This window comes from Solea senegalensis, linkage group LG16, assembly GCF_019176455.1.
Source record: "Solea senegalensis isolate Sse05_10M linkage group LG16, IFAPA_SoseM_1, whole genome shotgun sequence".
NCBI lineage: Eukaryota > Metazoa > Chordata > Actinopteri > Pleuronectiformes > Soleidae > Solea > Solea senegalensis.
In genome coordinates, this window is record NC_058036.1 from 6,134,323 (window position 1) to 6,161,885 (window position 27,563).

The 27,563-nt window shown below is 41.5% G+C and overlaps 1 protein-coding gene across 1 annotated transcript; it reads right to left on the reverse strand.

Annotated features, from left to right (window-relative positions):
• LOC122783108 (FERM domain-containing protein 6) lies at positions 1–27,563 on the reverse strand. The gene is made up of 12 exons (XM_044047754.1): positions 27,390–27,563; positions 15,203–15,509; positions 14,631–14,721; positions 12,121–12,200; positions 10,916–10,992; positions 10,508–10,694; positions 8,889–9,044; positions 7,439–7,504; positions 6,741–6,809; positions 2,787–2,961; positions 369–481; positions 1–39 (listed from the first exon to the last, which is right to left on the reverse strand). Exons 2-12 carry the CDS (start codon positions 15,299–15,301, stop codon positions 1–3), a joined length of 1,152 nt encoding a protein of 383 aa, XP_043903689.1. The 5' UTR covers positions 15,302–15,509; positions 27,390–27,563.

Consider the following 27,563-nt stretch of genomic DNA (forward strand, 5'->3'; position numbering starts at 1 on the left):
TCATGGAGCCATGTCCATGCCGATGGAACAGGCAACCATCTGCCGAAAACAAACCAGCAACAGACATTGTTCATAAAAATGGTCAAGCAAACGCCTTCACAACAAACATCGAGATAGTGCAAATGCATGTAGAACAGAGAGTGTATCCCAAAGATAAGTGCAACAGCAAGAATGCCACGTCTGAAGTTTACACGTTATGTGGGCCATGGGTCAGTCATTTCCTCTTTTGCTCTTCCTCCAACAATGGATTCCTCTGCTTCTTTTTTTGGCCGGCTCCGTCATGATGAAGGTCTAAAATAACACTGTCACTGCCTTGACCTTATAGCCAGTATGTTTCTTGTGAGACCCGAGACTTTCGCAAGACCTACCGACTGCAAGATCAGGCAGCCCTGATCTTGCAAGGCTGGTTTCCTGTTACCGGACAGTAAGGGGGAGTGGAGACGGCCCCCAATCTCCTCACCTTTACCCACCACAATGATTCCTAAGCTGTTACATTAGGGTAAAAATGCGCATTGTTTTTAGATGTATACTTTCAATTTGCTGCTAGACGGATATGACAGTTTTGCATCAGGGTGGATGAACTCAAATTTTGAGTTTAGGAGAGAAGCGCATCTGATATTTCTTGTGTAAATCTTGACTTTCCAGCCTCCCAGTCATGTCATGGTGATCCCGCCTTCCTGCGTCTCCCTCTTTCCCCCCTAACTTCCTTCTCTCTTATCAGCGCCATCCACATTATGTTTTGGGGAAACAGTATCCTCTAATACTCCTAAGAAGGAAAGGGGGGAAAAAAGACCCCTTCCTAATTGCTCTGCAGTGTGTTTGCATGTTGCACCATCTGTGGAGCGTCTGCTGTTTCCCTCAATTAGAGATTGTAGATCAATGAGACTTGGGTTTTTACTGCACAGCCAGTGTTTGCTCAGATGGAATCTGCAGCAAGAGCACCGGCTTTCACGACTCATAATTACAGTAACGCTGCACTCCTCTCTTAACAGCGTCAACAACTCTCTAATTATTGTTATTTCTCATGTGGAAATAGTCGTTTTCACCCCCCTACTGTATCTGTTACTGGGCTGTGTAAAGCCGTACATTTGGCATGGCCTCCCAAAGAGTGTCCATAATTTTGGATTTTCTGAAACAATATAAGCTGCTTATTTTTGACGAGATGAGTGTGTCTCATACAGAGAGAGTGGAACAGGTCATTACACACACACGGACACAGAAGCATGCATGTGCGTAATGTAGATCAACATGGACATGGTTGCTCTCATATCAGTCCAGTCAAACAGTGCATGTGGCCATTTTTACATGTTTTTTTTTTACAGAATCTGACCAACATCTCATAGTAAATGATTTCTTTGTGACCTTTAAGGAACACCAGCCACAAAACATAAACACAAACAGTTTTCTAATGTGCAGCATGGCTGACTTTCAGTCCCGGGAGATTCGATTTTCTACTCTGACCCATTAAACACTGATGGCAATGAGCAAAACCTGTCCAATAAATTATTTACCCGTCAGTCCATGTAACGTCATGTTTACTCTTCTTGTTTCATGTGCTGTGGACTCTTGTGAAGTGTTAATGTGACACAGTTTTCATGCACAATAAAACAAAAACAATACACACACGTAACTGTCCCACACTCTACTTTCTTTTTTATAATCACTGAAACTAATTTTGTTAATTTTTGTGTCAGCAACTGGAAGAATTATCACCTGATGAAAGGAGACAACAGTAATAATAAGACATGCATGCGGTTGTAAATATAGTATTATTAAATGTGTGACATTCAACATTAAATGACATATACTGTATACGTATATAAGCTTGTTTGGTGCTTCAATTACAGTTTTTATTTCCTATATTTTCGATTTTCCTTCCCGTCTGTTTGTGTATTGTGACGTATACGTCCCTCCATATCAAAACGGGCACTTTTACTTTGAAATTCTGTGAAATATCATCATAAATGTCTTTATTGTGTTATCATTTCTGTCATTTGAGTTTGTTGAGTCTAGAGCTGAAACAATGAATTGATTATTAATCCATTACTAAATTAATCGACAACTATTTTGATGATCGATTAATGGTTTTGAAGCGTTTTTCATGATTAAAACAAGATTTCCGATTGTTTACGAGTGTTTTCTTCATTTCTTCGCTCTGGATAACAAAGAAATCATTAAAAGTAGAGCTGCAACTAACGCTTATTTTCATAATCGATTAATCTGTCGATTATTTTCTCGATTAATTGATTAATCGTTTGGTCAATAAGTTATCAGAAAACATTGAAAAATGTTGATCGGTGTTCGTCAAACCTGGAAATGATGATGCAAAGAAATGAAGAAAATACTCACATTTAAGAAGCTTAAACAATTGGAAATCGAGTTTTAATCATGAAAATAAAGCTTCAAACCGATTACTCGATTATCAAAATACTTGTCGATTCTTTTAGTAATCGATTAATCAATTAATAGTTTGAGCTCTAATTAAAAGTTAATCTTTTGGTGTGTCGTTTGAGAACATCATCATTTCCAGGTTTGACAAACAGTTTTTTAGGTTTTCTGATATTATGGACCAAACGATTAATCGAGCAAATAATCGGCAGATTTAATCGATTATGAAAATAATCGTTAGTTGCAGCTCCAGTTGAGTCGCTTATTAGGTTTGGCAACATTCGGCATTTCCGACCGTTTGTTATCAATGAATCAATGATCTTACGTTACATATCCCCGATTATTTTGAATGTTCCGCGACTGACGTGAAGACGCGATATTTAAACGCTGGCAGTCACCTTCGTTTTCTTCCAGTCGACGGACTTGTTTGAGAACAGGCTGCAGGTTCATGTAGAGCCGGTGGCTGTTGCTGAGCAGCTGCAGGAGGTGGCGGGAGCGTATCGGACAACCCGTGTAGTAGATGAGTTTGCGGGCCGAGGGGAGTCCATCGGGGAGGATTTCGAACTTCTTCCCCTGAGAGAACGGAAAGGAGAGAAATAAGAAGTGACATGAACGCTGATTACAGGACCTCGGGATGATTTACAGCAGTTAATAAAACAAGTTTATGAAACAGGAATGTGCATGTGAAACTGTGCCAGACAGAGGAACTGTCTTGCAGCCAAACACAAAGCAGAAAGTGGCCACTTCGTGTGTCTGTTTCTCATTTCTTCGCACTGAAACAAAGCCTTTTTTTTTCAAAGTATTTCAGGGAGAGGACATGTTGGCTGAATACACGGAAAAACTAAAATGTCGGGTTTGTGCTTTACTCTTACAGCTGTCTTTAGTGTCAGCGGGGTTGTTTTCAATCAAGACCTACGGACATTTCTGTAAGGGTTCGGACTTTCAAATGCGACGGCTGAGTTTGAAGGCTGTGAAAAAGCAAAGAGTTGCACATTTTTGACCACGGGACGGAGGATTCCTTTCATTTATCCAGACGTTTGTTTTTAGAGAAACCAGCTGATACAAAGTCGGTTTAAAGTAAAGAAAGGTGGAGGTATTCCAAGTTTTACGGTAGGGAAACGAGTTCATAAAAATGAACTGACATTCTTTGACAGTGGCTTTCCCATAAACATGAAAGATCGTTCTCTCTGGGCACAAGTCTGAACGATTTCCTGTTCAAAACTGTGGACTGGCAGGAAAAAGTCTGGGTGGGAAAGTGAAGGAGAAATATTCTTCTTCTTTCAACTGCTCCTCTGCAGCTCCTAGTGGCCACCGGTGAAACACGCACGTCGCACTGGGCAGCAGCCAGGTGTGAGCGAGCCAGAGTGAGTGAGTCAACACCGGGAACAGCTGCATCACATGTCTATTTTATAACCCTTGAGCTATTCACTCTGGGTTTTTTCCTTTTTATGTGAACCACTTGAAACTTATTCTCGATCTGCTTCATATTCACTCCCTTCATTTAGAAGTAGCTGGTAGTAGCTAAGTAGTATGTGGCTGCCAGCAGGGACAGGACAAGGCAAATTCTGATATTACCACTTGCCAAAGGGCTGTCCTGAACAATCTATACCCACTTTACTCACGTGTTTTTTCCGAGTGGAAATCAAAGTTTTTGTCCTTTGTAAACTGCTCTCCAGCATCAGTGATTTTACATCATGGCACAAAGGAGTTGTTGATGCTCCGCCGCCTCGATCAGTAGCAGCTCCTGTGTCCCCGCACAATAAAACACTAAAATGCTGATTTTCTCTATGAACTTTGGTGCAGAAGTGTGCGCACTTGCCAAACTTCATCTAAATTGTATATACCGTAAACAACGGTGCGGCTAATTTATAGATTTTTACTGGCTAACGGCCACCGGGGGGCACTCTTTAGCAGTAAACGCAAAACTGAGACAGGGGGGAAAGATTATGCGCTGAAGATGAAGACTTCAGTGGCTTTAGTGCGCAAGAAGAAGATGAAGATATCGACCAATGACTTTTTTTTTTTCTGGTAGGCTAAAGTGTTTTCTTTTCTAACCAGGCGTGTTACTGTCGTGTTGGTGCAGTGTTTATTCTCTAACCAGGCATGTTAATGTTGATGTGGCATGTTCCCCCCGTGTTTAAATGACGTCGTTTTAATAAAAACAACAACGGAAAACGTCCGTGTTGCGTCTTTCTATGTAAACATCTCATGTTACAACCATACGCGGTGTTACAGATGGGCCCACTTTTGTCCGTGGCCCACTCGCGATCACGGACGCATCATTCAAGTCCATGCATTCATTAACAAACTCCTTTGATAAGAGATTGAATCCTGGCGCCACTACTAGTTACAACATGAAAACCTGCGGCTTATATTCAAGTGCGGCCTATATATGTACAACATTTATTTTCTTTTCAAATTTAGCAGCTGCTACCTTAAAGTGGTCAATCAAGAATATAATAAACTGATTGGAGTGAACATTAGCTGCAGCCCTAAAAAGGAGTAGCTTTTAAAAAAGGAATCTGTGGATGTTTGTTATTAATAGCCACAAGTTAGGATGCTCTGTTTCAACTCATGAGTGTTTTACGTCTGTGTTCCAAGATTCTTATTTATGGCAGAGAGAAGAAGAAGATAACCACACTCCAAGAAACCACACATACTGATTCAGCTGCTTCCCTGCTGACAGTAACTCTATTCCAAAGGAAATACAAACAGAGAGCAGACTAGTGTCGAGCAGGTTATTAAATGGTGTTCAGAAACCACTTAGAAAAGTTTCCTCTTACATGCACAACACACGATCAGTCCGTCTGATGTCTCCGCACGAGACAGCTGGACAACTTTCTCAACCCTTTTGAAACAGATCTCCCCGACGGGCCACACACATGGAAACGCTCCGTGCATCGCCGCTGAAGGTGACGACTTTCAGCCTTCAGTGGGCGCACATCGAACCCTCACAAGCTCACGCGAAGCATAGACGTGACTTTGTTTTCCTCTTATTGCGTCAGAACACTGAATTCCAAACTTCTATAACACTGAGCAGACAACGTGCCCCTCCCTCCCCCCTTCAACCAATGACACCAAACACAAGCTCAAGTCCTCCAGGCCAACAGCCTGTATCCAAAATACCCCGAAACATTTGCAACATCTGGTGTTTATTGACCCACACGTCCACTACGCCCTCTCCGGCGCACTGGGCCGTGTTGGATGACGTGACTCAAGGGTGGGGCGGAGGAGGGAGCCTGTTATTCGGGAGAAGGGTGGGACGTGGCCACGAGAGGCCCTTCGTGTCCACATGGAGACCACAGCCACGCCATCGCTGGTGCACTGTCACGACGCGGCGCGTAGCAGATGCAAGGAAAACCACCAGCGAGTGATGAGGAAAACAGGATGTCTTCACCGTGAAGGGTCCAAACATTGAGGTGACAAAGTTTCTAAGTCGGGAAAACCCGGCTGTAAAGTCCATCCATGTTTATAAAGAAGTAAGGAGCTAAGAAGCAGTAATTATTAGCCAGACTGCCAAAGAAAGTGAAAGTACAGGTCCAAGAGAACTACATGGAATTGATTTATTGAATAAAGTGTGTCCTACTCCACTGCAAGCATCATTCCGTGTCTTTCTACCTTTCATTTACTTCAAAGTATGTCCTTCTTAAAGGTAACAGAGCATAAAATCTGCCGTCAGTCCAAAGACCAGTCTGATTGGACGTAAACATACAATATAAATTCAACTTCCAACTGCATTATCTACGTGTATCTATTCCAACTTTAAGACACCTCAGTTGGACTACCAAACGATTTGAAAAGTCTGACGAACACAATAATTCCAATAATAATTCTTTGAATGCGTCATGTGAACATACTGAGTGAAACTGAGCTTCTCTGCCTTCCTGTGATAACAGAAAACGCCGCGTAAGCAAAGGAGAAACGTTTGTGCTCAAATTAATGACAGGCCGACTCGGAACAGGATTTCCGTTAAAACGGCACGAGCAATTATTAATGAAACGGAAAAAAACCAAGAGGCTCGTGCGTGTACAGTACATCATCGGAGGGAAAATACTGCTGCTGACTGCAGGGAAATACACTGTGTGTGTGTGTGTGTGTGCACATGCAAAGAAAGTCTTTCTAAATCCCTGATTTGTTCCAGAGAACTTGCAAGGCTAAGATAAAACAGCGGTGTGGAGAGAAGGGGGCTGGCGTCAACATTTCCACAACCATGAGCATGAGCTAAGCGTTCACAAACGCCGCCATAAACTGGGGGAATGCTCGGATTTCATCATCACTCATGAAATGAGTTCCTTTCAAGCACAGTGTGTGTGTGTGAAGAAAAAAAGGTCCTGATGATGCACGGGACTCACCACGAAGACCAGTTTGCCCACGTTGGTCCAGGGGAAGTCGTACAGCAGCTGCCTCACTGAGCCGACGTTCTGCAACACAAAGGAGAGTCAAACCACGACAACAGCGCGACATCTGTACTTCGGTGAGCTCGAAAGAGGAGTTTCCAACTTGATCATTGCAGTAACTGAGTCGTCTCACAAGTCATATATCATGTCTACTGTCCATGGAGTTCGGACCGTTTTCTGTAACGTCTCAAAAGCGACTGATGTTGTTTAAAATAAAGGCCAAAAGTGGATTTTTGCTATTGGGCATTTTAGCCTTTATACGATCAGTGTGAAAGAGGAAGCAGACAAGCAGCTGATAGTTGTTTTAAATTCACATTTAAAAGGTTATAACAGTCCAACAGCTTTGTATTTACACAGCAAAATAAGCAAAACTGTTGGTGGAGCCATGTTGTTTCAGTAACGCCTGCGATATTCAAACCACGAAACATAAACACCGCAGATTGATTTGTGATACCGTGAAGATTTCCACTGCTGCGGGAAAGTTAGAACTTGGACCAGTATTTGAAATATCAGGCAGATGGATGGAAACTCTATGAGAGAGATGTTTGTTTTTCTATGACTATTAAAACTCAACCATTAACAATAGTCACATTTCGGTTTAGCAAAGGGACATATAATGGAGGAAGACAGTAAAAACCCACATTAAACTGTACCTGGAATATTTGAATTCCACGTAAAGTCAGTCCTAACGTGAGAGACGCCTCTACTTCTTTCTTGTCCTGTTGAAAGAAAATGAAATGAGATTAATTAATGGTGTCAAATCCAATCAATACCAAACATAAACAACATACAAACTGGCCATGAAGTTATTTTTTTATTGAAATAAACCCCGAGCTGGACGCTTCACACTTTCTTTCTTTCGCCTCATTACTCGCCGCATTCAAGCGGGAAATTCGTAAACTTATAATTATCATGTACGGGACGTCCCTAAAATCTGAGCGTCCGGAAAATGAATAGGCCGTAAAAGTAACAAACAGGCTCGTCGTGAGTAGTAAATACTCCAAACAATTTGATTTGAACGCATCAAGGTTCCTGCAAACCAGCGACAAAAACACAGACATCACTCTCTGCTCAGTACTAGTATAAATATTGACATAGATAAGTTGTAATAATGGCGTGAGATATTCTGCCTCAACAAAACACAAAACTAGAAATCATCGTCTAAATGTACATATTTCCTGTAGATATTTTGAATAATTTCTTGCATACTTATGTAAGGCTGCAACTATTTTCATAATCGATTCATCTGTAGATCATTTTCTCGATTAGAGTACTTTTTTGTCCGAAAAATGTCCGAAAAACGTGTCTCCGTCTAAACATCAAGTGTGTCAGTGGTCGAGTGAAAGGCAATGATTTTCACACACGAAATAACCAAAACGAACTAAATAAAAAACATTTTCGTTAACTGAAATAAAAATAAAAACTAGAGTACAATAACGAACTGAAACTGAATTGTGTGTTTACAAAACTAACCAAAATTGTAGCAGTTTTTTTGTCTGCCTTTTGGGTTCATATGAAGTGTATTTTTTTTGGAAGATTGTATTTTCATTCATAATAAAAATTTTTCAATTTGTTTTTGTTCACAATGTGGGACATAAGGCTATGAAAGTTAAACATAACATTGGTTATTGGGTTGAGTTGGTTCATCGAAATGAATCAAACCACTCGTCTTTTATTGGGTTTGTTGTTGAGATTGAGCTGCTGAGACTCCTGGCTCACAAGCAATGTGATGTGTCTGATGAGGGTTATTTATTACTAGTTATGTTATGTTCACGTGTGTCTTTAGTCTGTCGGCTATTTGATTTTTACCTGACACACAAACTGCATCCAACCCCAGCACTATGATGCACATTTTAATTTCTTGTAGACTGATTCAGAAATAGTTGTTTATCTGTCCTAATACATTTTAAAATTGGGTTTTTATGACACACTATACGTACTATGACCTTTTTGCATCACTAAATGCGAAAGCTAATAGAAACTAACTTATTTAAAAAAAGAAAAAGGCAAAGTCAACTAAGTGAAAACTAAAACTAATGAAAAATCCAAAAACTATTATAACCTTGGTGCGCAGGGTATAAAACAAAGCCCTCGATCTCTCACCTTGTAGAGCCTGTAGTAGTGGACAGTGACATCATCGAGCTGTGCACACTCCTTGATGTATTTGAGGTGAGCCTCTGAAGCTGTGAGAGCAAACTGGTCCTTGTGCATGTTCGGGATGTGCCTCAGGATGTACTCACGACCACGTTTAGTGATCACCTGAGCGGGATGAGAGAGAGAGAGACAGAGGAGAGAAATGTCAGGCTTGGTCGCCTTGAAATTGTACAGACACGTTTACAGCAGATTGGCAGCACAAGTTGCCAGTGAGGATAATGAGGTCGCCTGCTGCAGGGCGAACAGATGTCAGCCTGCAGAGATTCAATGAGAAACACACTTTCTCCGCTTTAAATGTGACTTTGTGAAGATCTTTCCGAGTGAGTTTTCTAAGCGCCTAAATCTGCGAGGGATTTACTGTGGAGTGGCGCTCATCGTCAAAGCGGCTTCCTGTCGACGACGGCGTCAAGCGGCGATAAGGAGGCAGGGGGCTAATCGCAGGAAGTGGAGGGCAATCAGACGGGTGTGGCAGCCACGGCCGTGACGGATGATGACGGTGGAGGTTGATGGAGGAAAGAATAGCGGCTTCTGCCAGAGCATTTTTCAAGCTTAAAAAAAGAAGGAAAAAAAAAAGCGCGTGTGCCACGACCATGGACAAAAATAAACGCGGCGTCCCAGTTCTCATTATCGCACATGCTCAGATGTGGAGCTGTCCCAACTCACATTTGGTCAGTGTGATTAATAGCAGGTGGCTACAGACCCACATACTGTGGCCTACACACCGCAGGGCAGGACACTGAGCACTGTCTGCCTCACACACCACTTTTACTGTAGGTTTCAGCTCCAGTGATACAGCAGTTCACATCTGCTCTCTTTCAGCTTGGATTTATTTGAGTGCTGGATGTTTTTCAGAGAAGCTCATTGCGTGACTCAGTGAAATATCAGACGAGCTTACCGCAGAGGGATTTTACCATCCTAATACATTAATGTGTTTACTACATTACTAACATTTAACATCAAGTCTTTTTTTTTCTCTTCTCTCTGCCGCAGTGCTTCAACAATCCAATTAGAATGAAAATCAGTGGTGCACAATCCTGTTATTGCATAACAAAACTGTCTATGGCATCATCAGTTTATATTTAGTGTTACTGCTCTGCATAGGCACAAAAAAAAGAATATAAGATTAATTGTGTTAATTATTCATTTGGGTCCATTTTTAAAAAGAGAAGAGTGTGCAAACCATCAAAATTCTGTTGAAACAAGCTTTTTACAGACATCACCTTCAGCTCTATGGGACTTTTTATTATCTGACATTTCAGAAAACAAGTTAATTGTGTTCAAATCAAAATGATGCAACAATAAGACATGATTCATGCGAAGTGTTTGCGGCGCACACGCGAGCTAAAAACAAACAAGTGTCTGCTCTTTAAATAAGAGCAGGAGAGAAAAGTGTGTCAGGTTGTGTTTGTAATGTTACAGGATGTGGTCAGGTGAGGAGAGGAAAGAGCCAGAGGGATCTGGAGTAGACAGAAAGGAAAACACGGTGTCCTCTGTAAGAAGGTCGGTCCATCTTAAATCATCTCTGCCTCTGATAAGTTTCAGGACAGATGAGAGTGAGACCAACTCACCCACGGAGGGAAGTAGGCTTCCGGTTCAAAGTACTTCCCAAAGTGCTTGTTGCGCTTGAAGTTGCCGAGGTCGGCCTGCAGGGCGAACGCTGCCAGGAGGAAGTAGGCCTCCTCTCTCTGGATACACTGAGAGAGCAGCACCTGTTTCCTCAGGTGCCAGTAGTAGTAGTACCTGGCTACACGGTCACTGCGGGGCAGAAAGAGAGCAGGATTACCCAGATTATATGTTAACTGCTGCTTATTGCAGTACAAGATGACTCATGGACGTTTGGAGGCAGAGACCAGAACTTTACCTATACTTTTCCTTTGTCGTATTCCAATAGTACTAACTAACGCTACAGATAATGACATGTCTGTGATTTCATCCGCCAAACAAACACATTTGAGCGACGTTGGAGCGCCACTTGCCTGATTAATCTTCCGTTCTCCACGTAATACTGGGCTCTGAAGTGAATGATCATAGGAGGACCAAACTGGTCGATTCCCTGAAAAACAAAGTGAAAGTTCATATTACTGACAACCACGGTGGAGAATTGAACGTGACACAGCCGGCGACGTTAGCTAACGACATAAGCAAACACAACACTTTAACATGTTCAACACGTTTATCAACTGACACTAATCTGCTGTGAGTTTATGTACACAGAGATACCAAAGTTAAAAAGCAGCAATAGCTCTTGGTGTGAGGTGAGGTGGTTTACTTCAGTGTACGAACGGGTCTGGGACGATTAGCCTAGCCTAGCATAATGAACTGTGTGTGGATGGAAATAGAGACCCTTGCTGGTTTTTAGAAAAAGCAACAAAAAAAAGCAACAAAAAAAAGGACTTATTTCAAGAGTTCACCAACTCTTGACCCAGACACATATAAAACTATAAAAACAACAATTTGTGGTTTGTGGAGGAGTGAAGGACGCGAACTGTCGTCTGGAGAACAACAACCAGACACAGTGACTTCCTGGCTTGTTGTTGTGGCTCCAGTGAGGTTGCCAGATTTGCTACCATCGTCCTTCCAAACAAGCTAAAACCTGTGCTCAACAATCGCATCTTATTATCAGCATTTTTTTTAAAATCATTTGTAATTGATTTGTGCATTTAGGAGTGATTGTTACCCAGACACATCAGTGCACACTCACATATATACAGTAACTATTAAAATAAAACAGAAAAAAAATATGTTTTTTGTAGCCCCAGAATAAGCAATTTATCTGTACTTCAGTCAAGGACCCTACTGGCATCTTGTGCCATCATGTTTCTACAGCAGCCTGAATAAGCAAACCACCAGAGTGTCCATTCTGCTCTTTGAAGTGGAAGTTTACTCCACAAACAAAGAAGAACAAATTCCTTTCTGGTATGCAAAGGCCACCATAGTTCCCCTGATGTGGTTAGAAAGGGGGATGGGTGGGTGGAGGAGTCTCGACATGAGATGTCACCGATTTGTACACACTAGACTTTTAAATTAATACAAAAAGAGGAGACGAGATATTTCCACTTCCTGTGCGATAAGAATATTTGGACAAATCTTGTAAAATCCCACAGAGAAGAAGCTCCAAATCCAGGAAATCTTACAGTTTTCAACTGTTCTTACTGGAAAAACCCTGCATGTTATTTCTTACCTTGCTGGCTTCTCGCTTCCATTCTTTGGGACAGTACTTGGACAGTTTCTGATCCAGCTCCATATAGATGTGTTCATTATCTGTCAGGAGGAGGAGAGAGACAGGTTCAGCTCTACGTACAGGTGTTTATGTGCACTCAGAGCGAAATCCCCTGCTGAATGTGCCTTGTTCAAAAGACCGAGTCAGAGCAATCACACCAGACAGCGTCTGCACTTCCCTTTGTGCTCCGAGCCTCTGGTGTTCCATCTCATTTCTTCACCTCACTCTTAATCTTCTCCCGAAAATGACGCCGTTCATGAGCTGCAGTGTGACGATCTGACAACTCAACAGTTTCTATGATATGAAAAGCTTAAGTAAAAGACGAGCCGCAGCCGAGCGTCTCATGACAGAGATATTTTCCATCAAAGGAATCTGGGAAAATTCAACAGCACGAGCTTTGTATGCATTCTATGAAATCACATATGATCGTGGATTCGTGGATTTGCCTCGTTTCCACTTAAACGTGCAACACTTTATCGGAAATGTTCGGGTTTGTTTGGTGATGATTTGACATCTCCGCAGCTGAGACTTCTGCCGCCATCTCATTACAGCCGAGGGCAATGGCTTTCAGTTTGTGGTGCTGCAGGAATCCAAAAATTACACTTTAAAAAACTCAACAGAGACGACTGTTTCCAGGAACAATATCCCTGCTGCCGAGCACCACAGACCTCATTGTGAGAGGGGTTTTATTTTTGCAGTTGTACCCTGGTACAAATCTAAGTGGAACGCATGTTTTTGAAGATTATGGTGAGCCATAATGACGCTTAATTTTTGTCTGTTATTCTGTCAGTTTTCACAGACGGGAGCGTAATTGTCAGATTATGTGTACGTGAGACGTTAAATACAGAGGTAATGTGTGTCCGTGCATGTACATGCGTGTGCTGAGAATCGTCACAAGATCTCTTAGGGGGAATGTCAGATTGATGGAGAAATGAAACTGAACTGGAATGTTGTTACATGATCAAACAGGTTCCAAGAACCATGGGTGATGGATGGAAATGTTTCTTTCTGTCTTGTCAAAAGTCTATCAACACAATATTCACAGTCGACAGGCTGAAACCAGAAAAAACCCTCGAAAAAAATCTTGCTTTTTCAGCAAAATGTTCATCTTTTTAGCCCTGCACTGCCGAATCCAAAGCAGCTGTAGCGTTTCCACTCCCTTGTGATGAGAGTTCTTGCAGTTGGGGGTAAAACCCAACGGCTACATCCACATTACTCCACTTTCACTTAAAAACTCATATTCTTCTGCAGACACACTTTAAAAATGGAGGTCTTAGAAAATATTGAGGCCACTTTCACTTCCTGATTCCGGATCAACAAGTCAATTTTCAGCAATTTACGCTAAAATGCTATTTTCAAATTAAAACACAGGAGCTCGCCTGAGCTACCAACGAGTATATCTTCTCGTCACAAAAACACAGAAGTGGGGAATGATTTGCAAAACCAATTTAGCACCATCTCATGGGTCAATTGGAGAACTGTAATTGAAGCTGATCTCTTCCGTTTTCATGATCGCTCTTCTTCTGCGGTCTGGGGTGACACACAGGGAGTGGGTGGCCTCTGTTTGCCTTGGGGATTTCACGCCGTTCAGACAAGCACTCCTGGAATGTCCCCACCATCAGACCCACTGGCTCCTGCTCAACTGACCTGCTGTGCTGCCATTGGCTCATGTGGAGGCCAGCTGTCTGAAAAACACTGCCTTTGCAATTTACTCTCCATTTACAGTTGCCTGCAAGTGTCACAGGCTGTCTGCTCGGCCAACGGGACAGACACAGTGACTCAATCCAGGCGTGCGACCCTCGCTGAGTCTTATCACAGTAAAAACAACCTCAGACTGAATGCACAAAGGAAGCCAGTCAGGACGAAGGAGCCCTGGTTCCCTGGAGACCGACATGACAGATAGGTGAGAGATGCTACGTTTAGGACCGATTCCTGGTTCTCAGCCAAGTTATTTGTCTGAGGAAAGTAACTGTCTGGTTCCTCAGTTTTTATGTGAATGGATTCACTCCACCGTTGTATCCACATGTTGTCACATCACTGGGAAACTCACACATTTCATAACAGAAAATAAGCTTTGGCCTCACAACTGACTAATAAAGCCTAATAAAGTTTATACTTTATTGCTCAACACTTTTGATAACTGTCACTCAACAAATTATACTCTGACCTCTTGTGTTTGCTTGTTTATTAATAGGAGGAAGAAACAGTGAATACACTATTGGCAAGAGGATGATGGGAGCACAAGAAACAGAAATGGAGAAGATGTTTTGGTCTGAGAGCAACATAAGTGTAGAAAGGCGAGCTTAAGTCTCCTAGTTCTGGAATGGAGAGGTGAAGAGGACAAGGAAGCTGAGAGTGATCTGTTCAGCTGATGGGTAAACTAAAGAGACAAAGGGTACACAGCTCAAGACAACACATCAGACCACACACAAACACACACCATAGGTGGGAAGCAATATTTGAAATCTTACTCTGAATGACGCTGAGACCAAACAGGTGACAATCCTTCAGCCTCAGAAGGTCACACACCTGGACCAACAGTTCCTGGCACAAAGTCTTCACCTGTGGAGGACACAAGAGGAGGATCTAAATTATGCTTTGCTTTTTTTGCATCTGTTACACAAAGACAAACATAAACACACATGAGATAGCAGAATGCAGGTAAAGTAGCTGGCGGACCTCTTGGAGACACAATATAATGTCTTGCCTGGGGTCAGATGAGAGGATCAATACCTCACTGGCATAAAGCCTGGAGAAGTGGACACAGATGTCCTGGTCAAAAGCGGCTCTTGGTTTTACGAAATAACATGTTTTTATGGTGTTCCTTGTCTTTATGATCGCATAAACTTCATATTTACACAGACACGAGAGTGTTGTTTAGCTTCTCATTTCCCAAAATTGGCTGGTAGGTTGGTATTTTACGACATTTTTTGAAACAGAACTGGATATTTCTTCTTCAATTACCCTCCTGAAAGTTTTGAGGTCTTCTTCATGCATTTAAAATCAGCTCTACTTCAGGTGAAATGACTCCATGTCTACTCACATTGACTATGACATTGAGTGTGTCATCATTGGGCAGAAAAACACAGACACAGCGACGGTCCTGCATGGTTTTGTTGTTGTGGAAGTTCAGTTTGTTCATCTTCGTGTGGCTGCGACAGGACAGGCCCCTCCGCCTGCTTCCGGGGCTCTGGGCCCTCTGACCACCCGCCTCCACCGGCACCAGCAGGGGCCGACACCAGCGCTCAGTCGCTACAGCCCACAACAGACACACAAGCACCTATGATGGGCTCAGCAGGCCAAGTAGGAGTCACAGGGCAGGGCATGAGGACGTCAGCTGCTGCCTGACACTGTGGAGACACAACAAAGAAGGCTTAATGTTGGTACATTCATATGTATAGATGATAAACATCCTGGTCCGCAGAATAAAATAGGCAGAAAATTGATTAACTGACTTAAAAAAAAATAAAGGACAGATGAACACAAAAGGAGGACAGCATTCCTGTATAACCATGATTCTGTGACTGCAGTGCAGGGGAATGTCGGTGACTCCAGAGGAACATGTGAACATCTGTCTGGACAGGAACCGATGGAACGCAATGATGCTACGAATGCACACACAGTCTGCAGAGTGACTCATGTAGTGAAAACCCAACAATGTCTATCACTTTCTCACTTGGAACAACTGCAGAACCTTCATTTCAAGGCGTTTTGCAGACAAAAATTAGGACACAGCTGCATAAAGTCCAAGATGTTAATACATTGGACAAGGGCTGCAACAACTAATCAGCTAATGATATCAGTGTCAGTTAAGAAAAAAGTGATATTGAGCCTATTAAAGATACCCCAACACGTTACTTTATCTTTACCACTGGCGTTGTTTTGAATTAAAATATGAATTTGTTATTTTTAAAGGCAGAAGGTAAGCAATGCTGCATGGATGTTACATAAAATCAGCATGGTGAATTTTAAACTGAAGTGTTTTCACACTAGGTTGACAAATGTGTCTTTATTCTGCTCTTCACACACCTACAGTTGCAGCGAGAGTGGCGAGTATCTGTCAGCATGAACTGTGCCCGAGGGCGAGTGAGACCAGCAGGGGGTGTGAAAAGTCTCAGACCAGACAAAAGAATGTTTAAGAACAATCACGGGAGATTATCACTTCATCCTGTCGAAAATGTGCCTCACCTGGAAGCCACGTTGTCATTAAAAACAGACAGGACAAATAGTGGGGTGGGGTCAAAACACAAAGAGGAAATGGATTTGAATTGTAAAAGATGAGGAAACTGAGGATTTGGGGTAAATTCCCACCACAGAGATGGTTTTCTGCAGAGCAAAGTTCAGGTCAGTCACACGATATATTATCTTTAAGAGGAGAATCCCTAAAACGAGTATTTCCACATCGAGAAAGAACATGTGAGACGTGACACAGGAAATAATGATTGAATGATGATTTTTTTTAAGTAGCTTTGTTGAGATCTCAGTGATCTCTGCCTTTTCTGTTTTATGTTGTTATGTTGTCACGAACGCTGCATCGTCTACAGCTAATGTAGTTGTATTTGCATCCAAATTAAAAAAAGGGAAGTTGATGACGGTTGATGTATATCAGCAACTTGTTGTGTGTCCTTTTGGCATAGCGTTGTGCGTCAGCCGACAGTACCACACACACACTGGCTCCCGGCTGATACTCGGAAATAATAAAAGTCGGTAAACAGAATATTGAGCTAACAGCATTTTGTGCTCTGTCTCTGCTAAAAGACTTGAATATGACAAATTCATGGTTCGTAGGACGACTCAACGTGCCAACACCGAGCTAATGGGGCAGACTCGCACTCACACTCATAAATCGATTCCCCACTAGTGCTTGTATACTGGGACATGGACAGAAGTCCAATCAAATGACTTAGTGACATACAGTACGTGTCACTAAGTCTTTCTAATTGGAAGAATTCACACATGGTGATAGAGCAACTGCCAACTGAACACCTATGAGGAGCTTTTATTGGCAAGTTAGTAAACTCGTCAGTTGCTGGAAAACCAGGGAGGGAATCCTGTGGTGTGAATTGTTAATTCACACCACAGTGAATCAGTTCACTGCAGTGTAAGGCCAAAGCCATATTAAAGACATGACAGTGTGGTCAAAGATTAAGATTTGTGGAAAACTTTTAAATCAGTGAATAAGATAATAAAAAAAACAACGAAAAGAAACGAGCAGCAGGTCAGCAGTGGAAACATCACTGACCGAGGCCAATAAACAACGGCTTCAGCTGCAGTATTGGTCCTTCTGCCGCAGAGTAAGAGAGTGCTTTTTCGGATAAGTGCCCATTCAATGCGACTGCTGTCCACACATAACACCACTTTGGTGCTGCACAGACAGCGAGCATTGTGGGCAGAGCAGCAGTAAATCCACATGCTGTTGACATCCAGCATCAGCTCTCATTAAAGCTGGTCATTGGATGTGCAGTGTGGCGGCCCGAACAGCCACTCAGCAGAGTCTGCTGATGAGCCATGACAGGGATAGTTCCCTGCACTGCTGCTGACATGGGCCTGACCCATGACTACTCCACTGCACTGCACAACACACATGTTTTACAGGTAGACGAGTAAAGAGAGACATGTGTACATCAGGTAAACACATGAACTCATTGGGTAAATCTCCCGCTCTGTTACTAAAGCCATATGTCAGGAGCTGCTACGGAAGAGTCGAGCTGCAGGATGGCAGGGAGGTTAATTAGTACTAAGATCTTTCTAATTGGATTACTTCCATCCATCACTCACTTCTCCACCAGTGATTCCAGTAAACAAGGGTCAATTGCTTTCAGAAAATACATTGCTTACAGGTGCAACCTTGTTGTACACAGTTCCGTTTGCCGGGTTGGTGCAGTTTCCAGCTCCATCTGTTTGTTTGCTCACTGAAATTATAAAATAGTTTGAAAACCAAATCGAAATATTCCAATCTCAATGTCATCAGATGATGGCTTTTGTTCTTTGCTGACTGACAGAAGTGGAAGGTGAGGAAAATCAATCATTTAGTAATTGATTAGGCATTTCAGCATTAGCATGTTTTGCTAAGTGACATCGGTATCGCTTGTTTTCAGACATGAACTCTGACTAATGACCAGATATTTGGGTCTGGACTTTCTCCAGAGTGTGTCACTCATACATGACAAACACAGCAGGAGATTTTCTGAGTGCGACAAAAGCACAAGAAACTGAACTGAGAGGATCTCAGACTTGTACGGACATTCGAGTTCACACAAACACCCCTCCAGGAATAATCTATGGAGACTCTTCAGAGTCAGGAGTTCCTCCTGTTTGTCTGTGAATAAATGTCACCCGCCCTAATCAAATGTGTTCATGAGGTAACGTAGTGGAAAATCAACCGCAGCAATGGACAAGGTATAAGTCGAAAGGTATCCAAAAGTGGACATGGCAGTTGTAATTGTCCCAGGTGTGAAATCTGAGAACAAGGTGTAAAAAACCCTTGAAGCAGAGCCACATTGATTATCGTATATATTTGCAACCAGAAAAAAGATTACTGACTTACATTGACGTCAATATAGGACGTGCATTGGCGAATACAGTCATTATTGATGGGTTTAAGAGCCAGTTGCGTCATGTCTGCTCTCCACATGAGACATCACCACATGGAGAATGTCCACTGTGAAATTAAAGGGTGGCTTCTCTTACACACTACACGGGGACCAGTGTGTCTGAGTGACGAGAGTGCCGGGTAATGAAATGACTGCTGCTTTCCATCACCGCCATTCGAAGTGTGACGCAATGCTGGAGTCCATCTACATCAACAAACACAAACAAAGAGCAGCCAACCGAGCTTCCTCCTGCCCTTTCAGCCTGAAACAGGGATTGTGTCAACGTGGCAAACCTCAGAGTCAGGCTGGACACCAAATTCCACACCGGGAAACAGAAAGAGAGGCCCTCTGTCACAGCTAAACCTCTCTCTTTCTCATTCTTTCCCTCCTCCATTGACATCAGATGGGTGGAGAGACTCCGCGTCCAGCCATTGGAAGGTGAGGCCAAAGAAAACCTCCCTTTGCTTGGAGAAAGAGGAACGGACCCAATAAAGGAGGCTGTCATCATGTTGATTTAAGAATAGCTTCAGGTGTAGTGTGTGTCAAACTATAGGAGACAGGGGGGAAGAAGAGGAAGAGGCTGCATACATACACAACAGAGGGGGAAATAGAGAAAGCAGAGGGGAGGGAGATTGGACTTAGGGAGCTCTTAAAGCTCAGGCATGAAAAAGGAAAAAACTGCTGCAGTCAGGAGAATTCCTCTCTAACATCTGCTTCTCATTCCAACAATGGCGGTCTTTGATTCCTGATGTCCGCAACGAGCAGCACCGCCACCGGCTCCATGTGCCTACAAACGGCATCCAACAACCTGGAGCGGCACACATAAACTATAATTCCTCCACTGCAGCGAAACAACATAAGTCTTATTTTAACTAGCTGACTCTCTTTGGCTTTACCAGCTTTGAAAACTCCATGGATGCATGGATCAGGCATAATCATATAGGTTTTGTAGGTGCACGAAAATTCAAGTCAACTCACTTTCCAATACTTACAAAGGCTTGTTTGAATGTTTTGGCACAACTTTACATTTCAATTTATTGTGTAAGACATTTTTCAAGTAATAGGACAAACATAATTTAGCTCAAGCTGCTCAAATTTTGGCATAAGCTGCTTTTTTTGCCTTATGCAACAACAAACTGAATATCTTTGGGTTTCTTTTAGAAAATAAGATATGAGCAGATGACACTTTAGACTATGTAAAGAAAATGTGATGGGTACTTTTATATTAGTAAAAAGTCACTGAACAGTCGAATGTCACTTTATACTAATCAACCTGCAGCTGACATACATTTCCAAACACAATCTGAAGTATGAATCCTTGACTTATAGCCTAAAATGCATTTTGTGAAGTTGACCATACCTCAATAATCACATTTTATGCAGTTTTCCTCGATAACCAAGAAAATAACTATTAGCTGCAGTCCCAGGTGTGTTTACATTGCAATATTAATATGCTACGAAGAGCTAAAGCATTGAAACTTAAGTAAAACTAATCAAACTTCAAATGAAACTGTAAAGCTTTTATCTACAGATCTTAAATATCCTGTTGCAAAAACTTTTTTTTTATTCTCAGAAGAACTTACTAGCTACAAAGAAGCATAAAAACGTTGCATAAATATTTCCCGGCCCTCTGAACGCCTGTAGCCATTTCAAATTTACATAAAACTCCCATTTAGAGAACGAAACAAAGAAACGAATGAAGTTATGTTACAAATAAAAAGGAAGCAAACAATAACTTTGGTGACAGCGCCAGAAAAAAAGAAAGAAGCAAATCCTAAGTTTGTGCAACCAGTCATGTGGGAGGAAGCGAGTTTCATGAGCTGCAGATGCTGACACAAACTGCCCTCACTGAAATATTTAAAGGCCCTCCATTTAAAAAGGGCACAGCTTTTATAAATCGTGTCAAGGACTAAATCCGAGAGGGAATTGGTCTTTTTTTCCTTTCCTCGGTTCGCTGCCAAAAGATCTGTTTATTCAGCTAATGAGAAATGTTGCTGAGCTGACGAGTGGCCCTTAATCACATTGGTCACAAGAAGGTATAAGCTTTTTAGAGCAAGGCTTTCCCTCGTCTTCCCCAGTTTAACCTTCTGAGTGTTGTACATGAGGAAGAAGTCAAGATCTACCAGTGCTTCTAAAACTGTGGGCTTTGGCTTTACTACAGGTGGGCCGCTGGGGGTCATTGGCACATTCCCAAAGTCTAAGTTGGGAACCCACAGGTGGGATTGTGGGAGATATTTCTTGGGTGGTCAAATAAATTAGCAAAATACTGTCCAGAATCTAACTTAAGACTTGTTTAACAACTTTCATAAAAGTAAAATGGAGGATGGATGGATAACTTGTATATGTCTGGTTTACCCATTCAAGAGGACATTAGGTGTATCAGAAATGGCAGTGAAAATAGTCACTTTTCACTGCCATTCGCACACATTTGTGATCTATACATATGAATTGGGTCGTTTAGCAGTAGTTTATCTTCTTTAAAAAGAGCATTCGCCATATAAAATGTTTGGGAATCACTGGCGTTTCAAATGTAGAGAGTTTTTTTTAAGTTTTCTGTTTGCATATTTAAAAACCTTGCTCTGCCATTTGTTACATTCATGTGAATGGACAGTTAGATGGATAATCTATGCACTTTTATAATGTACAATCAGAGTAAAAGTGGGTCTAAAATAACTAGCGCTTATAACTAATTAAATAATGACTTATCTTTTTCAAGGCAGTTCCCTAAGCTTACAAGTGAAATTACCACGTCACATTCTACAGTATGGATATGCAAAGACCTGATTCAGGGTTCAAATGTTATTTTCTTCCACTTGATGAAATAAATAATACATAATTGAAAGTTCTGTTTGGCTGCAGAACATTCCCAGAATCTAAAACGGGCCACAACATTCTTAGGATTGGGAAAGATTGGTCTAAGCATCTATTTTGGTTTGGTTTCGATTGGTTTTGGTCAGGAAGGTGCAATCGCATAGAGGAAAAACACGACCCTGAGAAGCTACCCCGACTCTGATGATGCTGTCTTACACACACACACATATATATATATATATATATATATATATATATATATATATATGTATATATATTAGTCTATCTCTGCTGTCAACAGACTGTTGACAGTGCAACCTTTGCTGATATTATTAGAGTCTGAAAGCATGTTGAGCTGCTCCCCCATAAATACCTGGATGGCCAGAGTGTGTTTTTTAGCCTTTAAGCCTAATCTCAGAGAGAGGGAAAACACTGAGCACTCTGTTAGACCTTGATTCCCATGATCCCCTGCCCACAAAGATCATCTTGCAGATATTTTGTTGGTGGCTGTCAGAATTCCCCCTTTTATTTCCATCCAGCTTGCAGCAAAACAACAACGTCAAATATAAGGTCTGGGAACATAAACTTGATTTTAAAGACACGTTGATGACATGTAGCAGCTGAATTATAGTAACTACTGCACTACCCGCATCTCAGGCTTCAACTTACTCATCATCACTGTCTTGTGTATCTTCTCTCTATTGGCGTGACTGTCTTTAGGCATGCAGATGCAGTTTGTTTAGCGATATATCTCTTGCATTTCTTATCCAAACACAAGCAAGGTCAGCACTGCACACACCAGCCAAGTTTGAAGCCTGACCACTCAACAGATATGTGAATGAAAACCGGGAAACGCTTGATCTGGTTGGTTTGTTTGTCTGGACTGCTGAAGAAAATGGTGGCGCGAGCGATACGAAGAAGGGACTACTGTGATTTAATATGCCAATGTTGTTTGATGTTAAGTTATTATTACAAAATGATATGAAGTAGCAGCATTACAATGATAATGACGATGATATCTTGCTGGCAAATTGCAATATGAATCATGATTGGTAAAGCTTTTTCCACTAAAACAGTTTAGTATAAAATTAGTACTAAAGAAATCTGTTGTTAAAACAAAAATGACTTAAGAGTTTTGCAAAGTGGGATGGATTAGAGTATCAGCTACTAGTTAGTTATACTGTGAATATAATATCATTAAAATATGCAAACTTGAAGGCACAAAGTAAAGTTCAAATTTCTGTTCAACTTTCAGTACAACTTAAAAGTTCTATTACCTTCATGGAAAATATTGTTCAATGTTCTGGACATCTGGCTTCCATGTTGCTCTGAACAAGGAGTGACACACAGGTTTGTGCAGCTATCCTTTTAGTGAGTCCCACTGAGTTCCATTCCACTGGACATCATGACCAAAGCCTTAGCCCTAACTTTAATCATTACCAGTAAATTCCTAATCCAAACATTAACCTAACCACAACACAAAATCTAAGACCTATAGTTAACCAGTTCCTCAGGAATGAGGTTCTGCCTCATTAGGACCAGGGTTTGGTCTCCATGAGGACTACTGGGGCTGACAAGGTCAGTGTTTATGCCAGGAAAGGTCTTTAAGCTGTAACAAACACAAGTACACACACACTTCAAATTGCCTGCACTTCCAGACGTGTTAGAACAGAGTCAGCAGTCGCTCCCTTCCCTCCCCGCCCAGCATTTAGTCTTGGACTGTGCATGAGTAACACCACAGAACTAGCAATCGCAGCGCTGCGCACCACAAAAACGTCAACCTGACTATTACATATGCTCAAAATAGAGCAAGCAGCATTAAAGGAGAGGGGTTAAAAGTGAGCTTCAATTATAAAAACCTTAAGTGAACCGTGTTTCTTTTTCTTAGCCAAAGATCTTCTGCACTGACAGAATGAAAGGTCCTGCTGCAGTGATCTGATCTGTTTCCTGTGTGCAGTTTTTGTAACAGGGATTGTCTCCTCTATTGTTTACACTGTCACACCTGAGGGAATTCATGAGACTGAAACGTGGCAAGGCTTTTTACTCAAGAGAATAACTGAGTTGATGGGCGGCATTTTATGAAAACAAAAGAATAAATGCCAAACAGAGTGTGTAACAAAGAACTACTTTCATCTCAGCCCTTTTCTTTCGCTGTCAAGGAACTTCAAGTAAACAAAAAGTAAAGACAATCTAAGTCCATAATTTGGCTTCATCCACCACAAACACGAACAAGTTACTTACATAAACTTTGGTCCAACACTAAACCTAGGGCTTGGAAACTCCTCTACCAACAGAAAACTACAAAAATCAGCAAAACATCACACATAAAAGCTCTGAAAGCTGGAGTGAGATGTGGGTGAGATAAGTTGATGATATCCTCAGGGGGCGCTGGCAGGTTAAATCTCCGTGGTCCACTTCCTTGGAAGGACTAAAATGAGGAAGCCAAACAAGCAGAGGAAAAGACAAAGAGCAAGACACAAATGCAGGAAGAACTGACTTCACTTTCTTCCCCCCCTTTGGTGTAATTGAGATATAATGGATAGTAGGGAATCGGGCTCATTAAGGTTTAAATTAAATTAATGTGTCTTGAGGTCATCAGGACTGTCCAGTAACAAAACGCAACGATTATTTTGAAAAATACAATAAATTCGTAGGGGTATTAATCATCAGAGGCTTTACAATATGATATTACTGTGACACTTTTGCCACAATAAGATATTACCGCAAATTATATTCCCAAAGGAAAGCGTTGTCAACAGCTTTTTAATCTCAAATCCAATTTTTAAGGCCTCGATTGATGATCGTCAAAAAGCTGGTGTTGGTGTGTAACCTTTATGTGTAAGGTGCACGTCTTCTTCTTTGTCTTTGGTATATTTGTGCGGCTCCGTAGAGGCCTGGCATATTGTCAGCGGGGGGTTTCATCTTGAAAGGATGTGTTTAAAAAAGCTTTTTAAGAGCAAAAGAGAAAAAAGATTGTAAAGGGAAAGTTCTGTTTCCTGATGGATAAGGCCTAAAACTCTCCTGAGATACAACATGTGCATCCAAAAGCAGCCACATGAATTAGATAACATACCAAAACAGAGAGCCCAGGGCACCTGTATAACTTACAAGTGAGACATTTAACTGCATACACACCCACTGTAAACACAGAGGAGATAACACATGAAATAGGATGGTAAGATAGGGTTTCTGCTTCTTTATTGCAACAACAGTAATCGCATACTTCTTGGTGGACCGGTGGCACCCGCATCCTCCCCTACATTGTCCTCACACTCAAAAAGATTATTCCTCTTCCACCCAATCGCCGAGCAATCAGGTCAGAGGCTGGTGACAAATTCAGATAAATTCAAACAAAAGCATTTATGTACAAGCGCCATGTAATAAGTGTTTGACAGGCAACTTTCCTTTTTCAACTTTGTAACTTACTGTTTTTCGTATTCACAGCAGAGGATTTTTTTTGCATCAGCAGCAGAGAAAGCCAGTCCCGAAGGCAGTGATTCAGCTCGGCTTCTGATGCTGACTTTCATGCGGCGGGAAATCAATAATTTCAGGAAAACAACACGTCCCCCAATTCAGTAAAGGATCTGTGTTACAAACAATGCCACGTGTGATGTGTGGATTCTACTTGACTGCAGCGTAGAATGAAGGTAAAACCTCCAGGGTAAGAAATCAAAACAGAGATTAGTAAGGGTATAGTGGAGGGGAAGGATTGCCTTGTGCAATTTCAGGCAGCCCCATCACACATTCCTAAACTGATTCAAGGGAATGAGTCACCGACAAACGTACACTCACACACGCTAACCACCTTTGTTCATACATTTCCTTTTTGTTTCCTACTCAAGCAGTGCTCTTCCTGTCCAGCCGGCACCTGCACTATCTCTCTTTCATTGACTCGAGCCGAGCCAAGACTGTGTCACAATCACAATAACACCACTCTGTTTTTCTTCCAGTTTTCCCCGTCCACAGCTGGAGCACAGACACAGTATGACGGAGAATGAGCCACAGAACGAGGCAGCTGATTAGCCTACCATGTGTCACGGTCGAGTTTCAAGCGGTAAACGCTCTTCACAGGCAATCCCCACACTGACTGTGCTCATGTGCAGAACGAGGATAACTTTGAAACGTATACATTTTGCAATTGCGTTGATTACATTAGCACAATTACCTCATTATGACTTAGCAAAAGGACATATGAGTAATGGATTAGTTGAAACAACCAACCACAAAACACAAGCATCCTCCCAGCTCAGGTGCCCTTGAGCGAAAAAATATCAAGCCAAAAGCTCCAAGGGATTATGGCTGCGACTAACGATTATTGTCATTATCAACTGATTTGTTGATTATAAGAAGAAAAGGGTGAACAATGTTAATCTGTGTTTCCCAAACCCTCAAAATGACAGCACCCTCACATATTTTGTTTTGTCCACAAACCAAACATATTAATTTTACTGCCAAGGAGGAGAGAAGACATGGGAAAATATTCACATTTATGAAGATTAATTCACTCAACAACTCAAAACGTATATAGCAGTCAAAACAGTTGGCGATTGTTGCATGAATGCATGCATGATCTGTCAGATAATATAGATAGAAAATTTGACTTAAGAAAGTTAAACAGACCTGGTAAGGTCAAGTTAAGTGTTAATGGGCATTCAACAAGGGAATTCCCATCTCATTCCTGTTCCTGTTGCCCCCTGGTCTAATATTAAACTGAGGAGGAATTGTTGGCATTCCTGGGTGCTAAGAAAACAACTTTTCAGTTTACACATATAAAATTAAAGGGGGCTGATCAGCGTGGGTTACTGTGGCATTTTCAAGTTCTGACATCAACAACGTTGGCGCAGAGGAATTACTGGCATGTTAATTACACAGCAATAACAAAGGAGGGATTCTGCCCTCTACAGTAGCAACGGTTGGATAATAACACAAACTCTACACACCATCACCACTAGGGATAGGATGATGTAGTGAAGTGCATCATGACTTTCCATGATTAGGATTAGGGAAAAATATACACTGAGTGACATTGCCAACATACAGTGTCAGTGATTTCTTCTGCAGTGCCATTAGGTGGAGCCTGCTTTTTGGTCGCGTGGAAAAAGCCCTGCCCCCCAAACACTGAAAGTTTTGGTTCTTTTGCAATGGTACTAGCATGTTTTTCGCAAAAAAAATTTCGGTACATAATTTTAACATCCGATAACATTGTCTGAAAAGTTGTAGATACAGAGAGAGTTGTGTTATGTTATATAAACACAACTTAGAATAGCAAAATACTTAACTTATATTGCGAAAATATGTTACATGTGTATAAGCTCATTTACGAATGTAAGAAAAAATTGACCAAATTCAAAATTTAATGGTATTATTCCATGTGAAGAGGTTATAATTACTGATAAATAATAATAAAGTAATAATACATTTATTGATACAACATTTATTAATACAACATAAAACCACGAACCTACAGAAATAGGAGGAACAAAGTAAGTAAATAAAAGTTGTCCCAACGTCACAAATTAAATAATTCTGCGTTATAAAAAGCGAACTTAGCATAAAATGACCCAACATCAATATTTTTTATGGCACCAACATCATCACAGTAGTGAAGCAAAACGCAACACAAATCTGAGCCTTGCAAACAGCTTAAAAGCTTTCAAAACCCAATTACACCAACTCGAATATGTTAAATTAAATTAAAAAAAATCGAGTTCGTTTTAAAAACTCAACATAATTTGATTTACTGAGATGGCGCAACGGAGAAGAGTAACAGTTAACATGTCCAGAGGGAAAGGGAGAGAAGCATCCAGCATGGCAAAGAAAACTCACCATTTAACGACAAAACAAATTATTCCTTGACACGTTTTTAATCCAACCGGGCGGTTTTTGTCTTCCTTGAAACGAGAACAAAAACACTAGGATAAAAGAAATCCACGCAGTTTGGGGAAAAGACTTCAGGAAGTTTGGGAGAAGAGTCGTGGAACTGCCGCGTTCTCCGAGAAC

Coding starts and splice junctions, on each gene's coding strand:
- LOC122783108 (XM_044047754.1), bottom strand. CDS start 15,301: ATGAACAAACTGAACTTCCACAACAACAAAACCATGCAGGACCGTCGC. Junction 14,722..15,202: donor CACTCAATGTCATAGTCAAT/GTGAGTAGACAT, acceptor TGTCCTCCACAG/GTGAAGACTTTGTGCCAGGA. Junction 482..2,786: donor TCGACTGGAAGAAAACGAAG/GTGACTGCCAGC, acceptor GTAACAGCTTAG/GAATCATTGTGGTGGGTAAA.